The sequence below is a fragment of the Rutilus rutilus genome, assembly GCF_951802725.1.
Source record: "Rutilus rutilus genome assembly, chromosome: 16".
In the NCBI taxonomy this organism is placed as follows: domain Eukaryota; kingdom Metazoa; phylum Chordata; class Actinopteri; order Cypriniformes; family Leuciscidae; genus Rutilus; species Rutilus rutilus.
The window spans coordinates 37,036,410-37,043,909 of record NC_140224.1 but is presented as its reverse complement, the minus strand read 5'-3'; the positions used below and the strand labels follow the sequence as shown (position 1 = coordinate 37,043,909).

At 38.7% G+C, this 7,500-nt stretch overlaps 2 protein-coding genes across 3 annotated transcripts in view; one reads left to right on the top strand and one right to left on the bottom strand.

The window, feature by feature from the left end:
* LOC311305824 (alpha-actinin-2) overlaps positions 1-7,500 on the bottom strand; it is a 139,599-nt gene that overhangs the window by 102,312 nt on the left and 29,787 nt on the right. The window lies entirely within an intron of this gene.
* The window catches only part of ctbp2l (C-terminal binding protein 2, like), a 50,182-nt gene that overhangs the window by 41,442 nt on the left and 1,240 nt on the right, over positions 1-7,500 (top strand). For both annotated transcript variants that reach the window (XM_084433759.1, XM_084433758.1), the window contains exons 5-9: positions 976-1,190; positions 2,860-2,990; positions 3,845-3,972; positions 6,264-6,378; positions 6,589-6,666. In XM_084433759.1, the coding sequence (XP_084289885.1) occupies positions 976-1,190; positions 2,860-2,990; positions 3,845-3,972; positions 6,264-6,378; positions 6,589-6,655 (656 nt within the window). In that variant the 3' untranslated portion in view covers positions 6,656-6,666. The remainder of the gene's footprint in view (positions 1-975; positions 1,191-2,859; positions 2,991-3,844; positions 3,973-6,263; positions 6,379-6,588; positions 6,667-7,500) is intronic.

The following is a 7,500-nucleotide window of genomic DNA, read 5'->3' as shown; positions in this document are numbered from 1 at the left end:
ACTTCACAGTTTTCAGTCTTTACTACACAATCACAGTAACGAGGGGTGACATTTTCACATCTTCCCTACTAATGAATATAAAGAAGAATTGAGAAACAGTTCTGATCTGTCTGATACTCATATATGCAAATCAAGACACAATATTACCAATTATTTCTTCATATTATTTTTCTAATCAAAATGTGCTGCAAGTCTCTGTAATACTGTATGAACATATTGTACAGACAGGCCAAAAAAGACATCAGATCTCATTCGATCTCAAATTATTATTATAATAACAATATAAAAACTTTTTTTTTATTATATGTATAATATTTAAATTATTATATTACATATTTATTTTTAATATATTTGTGTGTGTACTGTAAAGCAAATCTGTAATTTTACAATAGTTTTGCCATTCAAGCCTTTTTATTTATTTATTTTTTACAGATTTTTGAAATACAGGAAAATGTTAATAAAATTACAAAATAGACTCTGAATTTACATGTCTAATGTAAAAACATGAAAAATCTGTAACTGTGAATAACCCAAAAAATCTGTGCAATAATAAATATAATATTTCATATTATATATTTTATTAGTAAATGAGACTTTCTTTAATAATAAATACATATATATATATATATATATATATATACAGGGCCTAAAATAAACAATCACAAAGTACCAAATGTGAGTAAAAATCGGCGTTGGCGAGTATACGAGTATAATCTCAGACAGATTGATCATTTTTTGTCATTGACATTTATGTATAAAAATAGCGAGTATCTCAGTAAACATAGTCGGTTACGTCTTAAGTGAACGTAAACAGTTGAGAGTAAACGCATGTGTGTCAGTATCAGTATATTAGATCTGTGCATTCACTCTTAAAGTGACAGTAGCCTAATATTCCTGCTGTCTTGATAAGTGTAATTCCCCTAGACCCTCGGTGACGGATGCGGTGTGTGATGTGTGTGTGTGATGTGTGCGCAGGTCGTTCGGGGCAGGCCGTCGCCGTGAGGGCGAAAGTCTTTGGCTTCAATGTGATCTTCTACGACCCATACCTGCAGGACGGGCTGGAGCGATCGCTGGGCGTTCAGCGGGTTTACACACTTCAGGACCTGCTGTACCAGAGCGACTGTGTGTCGCTGCACTGCAACCTGAACGAACACAACCATCACCTCATCAACGACTTCACCATTAAACAGGTGCCACTCCTGTGCAATACGAGAACGGCACGACACAGTCACAGTGATGCTCCAATCCTGAACGTATTGTTCTTTTAAGCTGGTAGTCGTTCAAGCTGGTTCACTGAATCAAACTGAACCGGATCAAAATGAACGAATCAAAAAGAACCGAACTGAATGAATCGCTTCCAACTGATGGATGGATGATTCAGCTGAGGGCGCCATCTTCTGGCGAGACGCAGGAAATTCATTCGCGGTGATCGTCTCTAGCCGTTGAGCGTACACTGGTTGAACGCTCGTTATTGCGGTGCATTTTGGGATTGAATAAATGCACTCTATAATGTCCACTATGATTTTGGACACCACTACAAATGGCTGTCTCTCATAGACTGTAAAAATATATGTGCGTAGTGTGTGTGACATCACTCGTGTTTCTGAAGCCCAAAGTGGGCGGAGCCGGCCGTCGCCATCTTAGCCGTGCGCCACTCCCGGATAAACGACAATGTGCGGTGAGGCGGATTAGCTGAGGTGACGTGACGCTAACACACAGCAGACAAACGGCTAGTAGTGACATCAGCGGCAATCCACCTGTCACTCAAGTGGCCACGCCCTTAATTATGCAGAACTTTAAGGCTTAATATAATTTAAACGGATGAGTTATACAAATATTCATCCCCTCACAGTCGTCATGAAGGGCAACATTAGCGATACAGACCAAAACCACTTTTAACACCAGACTGTAAACATGTGTTTTTCTGCTGTAAAGTTGGCCATTTTAACATGCGTGTCTATGGGATTGAGTCTCTTCTGCAGCCGGCCTCTAGTGGCCAGAGGATGAACTGCAGTTTAAGTCTCTTCAGTGTCGGATTCAAGAGAGAGACGGGAAGGTTTTTTTTGGCAGTCTCCTCAAATAGTGCACTATTTAAGGGTACAGGAGGTGATTTCGGACACGGCCTTCCTCTCACATCATCAACCCGGAACTAAAGTTCGATTCGGTGTGATTCTGTGAACCAGCTCGAGTGGCTAGTGATGATTCTTTAAGGAATCATTCTTTTAAACCAGTAAGTGGTGATCCCGCAGGCTGCTACCGCCTCCCTCTGGAGAAACGGGATCATTACACCCATCTTATGCATAAAGTGTTGAGTGATGGGCAGGTTTAGGGGTCTGGTTAGTGTATGTGTGTGTGTGTGTGTGTGTGTGTGTGTGTGTGTGTGTGTGATGGGCAGGTTTAGGGGTCTGGTTAGTGTATGTGTGTGTGTGTGTGTGTGTGATGGGCAGGTTTAGGGGTCTGGTTAGTGTATGTGTGTGTGTGTGTGATGGGCAGGTTTAGGGGTCTGGTTAGTGTATGTGTGTGTGTGTGTGTGTGTGATGGGCAGGTTTAGGGGTCTGGTTAGTGTATGTGTGTGTGTGTGTGTGATGGGCAGGTTTAGGGGTCTGGTTAGTGTATGTGTGTGTGTGTGTGATGGGCAGGTTTAGGGGTCTGGTTAGTGTATGTGTGTGTGTGTGTGTGATGGGCAGGTTTAGGGGTCCGGTTAGTGTATGTGTGTGTGTGTGTGTGTGTGATGGGTAGGGTTAGTGTAAGGGGATATAATATGCAGTTTGTACAGTATAAAAACCATTACGTCTATGGAATTTCCCCATTTAGATAGCTAAGTAAACGTGTGTGTGTGTGTGTGTGTGTGTGTGTCAGATGCGGCAGGGAGCGTTCCTGGTGAACACGGCGCGAGGAGGTCTGGTGGACGAGAAAGCTCTCTCTCAGGCGCTGAAGGAGGGCCGGATTCGTGGAGCGGCGCTCGATGTTCACGAGACCGAACCCTTCAGGTGACGCCACATCTGACATCCCAGCATTCCCAGCATTCCCACTTCAACTAGGAAACCTGTACAAATGTGCACTTTTGTGGTGGGAATAATGTTCAGATTGGATGATTTTTTTTATTTGTGTTAGTGCTCTAATTAAAAGTAAGTTGACTGTTTATTTGGACTATATATTTAACAGTTATTTACATAGTTACGTCACTGGTGTCCCTCGTCAGTGTTATTTTTTATTTATATTTTTTATACTATTATAGTATTTATTGTAATATTTTGAATTGAGCTTTTTTATTTGAATATTTTGTATATTTAATTTTAGTTTAAGTCATTTTATTATGTATTGTTGTTAGCAAATAATTAATTAGCTTTAATTTATTTTGACCAAAAGTGACATTAAACACATTTATAATGTTACAAAAGATTCTGTTTCAAATACATGCTGTTCTTTTAAACTTTCTATTCATCAAAGAATCCTGAAATATAAAAAGTATCACAGTTTCCACAAAAATATGTTTAACATTGATAATAATCATAAATGTTTATCATATAATCATAAATCATCATATTAGAGTGATTTGTGAAGGATCATGTGACACTGAAGACTGGAGTAATGATGCTGAACATTCAGCTTAGATCACAGGAATAAATGACACTTTACTGTATATTCACATAGAGAACAGCTGATTTACAGTGGAATAATATTTCACTGTTTTACTGTATTTTTCATCAAATAAGAGACTCTTTCAAAAACATTAAAAAAAATTTGTTGTGAGAGAAAGACACAAATGCAGAGCAGAAGATTTGATTTATGTTGCACTGATTTCTTAAATGAAAGTCTATTGTGTGTGTGTGTGTGTGTGTAGTTTTGCGCAGGGTCCTTTGAAAGACGCCCCTAACCTGATCTGCACGCCACACACAGCCTGGTACAGCGAACAAGCGTCTCTCGAGATGAGAGAAGCCGCCGCCACGGAGATACGCAGAGCCATCACAGGTGTGCAGTCTAGATCTATACAATATACAGCTCAGTCCAGCTCTCAATCAGCTTTCATGAGTAAACCAGTGCCATAGATTCATCAGATCAGATTTTTGTGAAAAAAGCAGCGTTTCCATCTCAAGTGTTCAAGAGAACTAAATCGTCACTTCCTGGGAAATTGATGCAATAAAACTGTACGTTTCTGCAATCGGGCTGTTTTCCCTCCATCATAAACGAGTGTGTCTCGAGCGTCAGACGACACACAGTAAACGCTGTCATGTTCTCTGGCGTTCGGGAACACACTCGTGTGTGAGATAGAGGTGGGCGGATCGATCCTGAAGTATCGATACTATCGATACTGACGTGGTATCGAAAAGGATCGATCCTCACAAAAATATCGATCCAAATGTGTGTTTTTTTTACCAGTAATTTTTATTAATTTAGCACGCAATTCAGTGCGTAAAATAAGCTTCTAAGTGGAAAAATAAGCGAATGTTAGCAGATAATTGTGTAGGATAGAACTTTTTCTCCTATCTGGATACAAGACGAAACCAATCAATCACAGAGAGCGTTGGATGCTGGTGCTTCGCTGAGCTCACAGGCCCAGTGCGTTTGGGAAACGAAGCCTTGCTTACAATGCTTAGATGACAGAGAAACAATCGGGAGTTATTTTGCAATAAACAAAGCAAAAGTGTACATAACGGTTCAAAATGTTGACGTCAGTAAGATTTTTTTAATGAAATTAATATTTTTATTCAACAAGGATCGATGCATTAAATTGATCAAAAGTGACAGTCAAGGGTTTTTCACTGTTAAAAATGTACTTCATATAAATGCTGTTCTTTCAACTTTGTTCATCAAATAATTCTGCATAAAATGTATCATGGTTTCCACAAAAAATATGAAACTGTTTTCAACATTGATAATAATAATAAATGTTTCCTGAGCTGTAAATCAGCATATTAAAATGAATTATCATCATGACTGGAGTAATGATGCCGGAAATTCAGCTTTGATCACTTGAATAAATTACAGTTTAGTATGACATAGCAAACAGATAGCCTATGATAAATTGTAATATTGCAGTTTTTACTGTATTTTTGATCAAATAAATGCAGAAGAGAATTAAAAATCTTACAGACCCCAAACTTTTGAACAGTAGGCTAGTGTACAATAGTACTTTTACTATAATTAGGGTAGTTTTGTAAAAGTCACTGACTAATTACAGGCGAGTTGAGAGCACAAATCACAAAATATTTAGTAGTCATGAAAACGTTCAGATTTAGCATATTAATGATGCATTCACCTCATAAATCATGACACACTGCTCTAGCACAGGAAAGTGCATACAAGTTCAAGTGCATGCTTTTAAAATGAAAAAGTATTGGTATCTGTATCGGTATCGGCGATACTGGCCCTGTATTTACTTGGTATCGGATCGATACCGAAATTTGCAGTATCGCCCACCCCTAGTGTGAGACGCTTCTGGAGGGAATGAAACCAAATCACTCTGATCACACACTTCGACTCAAACCAACATTTGAGATGCTGTAATGTGATTGGTCCACTGCTTACTCCAGTTACCCAATCACAGCTGACGCTGAGGCAGATCGAGCAATTTATCCGGAAAATGTTTTTTCATCTTAGTTTATGCGCATTATCAGAAAAAATATTATCCACCTCAATTTTTTAACTTAAGCGCATCTTGGCATTTCCAGACAGCTTTTTTCATGTGATTTTCCAAAATTTGCATTAGAATAGATGGAGGCAAACGCAGATACTGATATATATTGTATAACACATTTCACACACACATTGTTTCATAGCAGCTTTACATCAAATCATGATGTTAATGTTTATAATATCTTCATGCCTTATAGTCACATTTATCAGATTAGAGATGGACGATAATATAGGGTTTTTTATTGCAAATGAAAGGTTACAGACATTAACAGTGAGAAAAATAATAAATAAAACATCATAAGAGATTATAAGGATTAGGCCACTCAAATCATGAACAAATTACATTTTGTCAATATGAAAAATGAAAGGTTCCTTACAACAGACTCAAGGATATTATATGTTTTTGAAACCTTGGAGTCGAAAGGTTTTGACATTTTCTTAAAGGAAGTAAAAAGGGACTTTATATCAGAGGAGAACATTCTAAGATCAGGATCACACTGAATGGGTCTGGCTTTGTGAAGATGAAATTTACCCAGAAGACAAAGTAATAATACAGTATAATCAAGATAATATAGTTATATTTTGAGAACGAACCAGTATTAAACTGGTCTCTCTGTGTGTCTCAGGTCGTATTCCAGACAGTCTGAGGAACTGTGTTAATAAGGAGTTCTTCGTGTCCTCTGGTTCCTGGGGATTGATGGAGCAACAGGTTCATCCTGAGCTCAACGGCGCCACATACAGGTACGACACACACACACACACACACGCAGTCATCCTGTGCTGTTGCTTCACCTTCATCAAGCACATGATGTATGTTTGTGGCTTACCCAGTCACCAGAACATGATCATCATGAATAATTAGCGCTTAAAACACTGTAAGCTCCACCCCTAAACAGTCACATGACATGAGTTTAACTCTGAGCCCCGCCCCCATCTGCTTCTCTCATGCAGCCATGTCAACCAATCACTGCACGCCATCACGGCTGGCTCCGCCCCCCAAGACAAAATCAATGCCTAAACCAAGAGCAGGTAATCTCTCTCTCTCACTCACTCTCTCCCACTCTCACACACTCTCTCTCTCTCTCTCTCTCTCTCTCTCTCTCTCTCTCTCTCTCTCTCTCACTCACTCTCTCCCACTCTCACTCTCTCTGTCTCTCTCTCTCTCTCTCTCTCACTCACTCTCTCCCACTCTCACTCTCTCTCTCTCTCTCTCTCTCTCTCTCACTCACTCTCTCCCACTCTCACTCTCTCTCTCTCTCTCACTCTCTCTCTCACTCACTCACTCTCTCCCACTCTCACTCTCTCTCTCTCTCTCTCTCTCTCTCTCTCTCTCTCTCTCTCTTGTTTGTTTTTCACCTTCTTGTATAAAAGAAGTTTCATGCCTAATTCCATCCAAAGTTACATTTTTATTTATTTATTTATTTGTCTTTCATCAGACACATTTGTGGCCACAATTCAAAACGTTAAGACACACTGTATTCAGATATTATGTGTGTGAAACTGATCTGCAGCCTGTTGTTGATGAGATTATTAATGATGATTATTAATGATATTAATGCTAATATTAAAGTATTAACGTTCATGTTAATGTTCAACACAGTGTGTGTTTTTTCCGCTTTTTTTCTTTTTTCATTTTTCAAACAAATATTTAAAATATACTGTCTGTCTTTATGTTTCTATATTCATTTGGAGATTAGGGTGAAATGAATGCCTAAAACTTTAATGTTAGGCGTGAACTACAGAAAAATGTGCGGTTCATTAGTTCATTTTTTTAATGGATTGACAGCAATATTAATTACATAAAGTGCACTCAGTGATGGTTTATGTTGAATGTGGCATCATGCTTTTACATTTAACAGATTA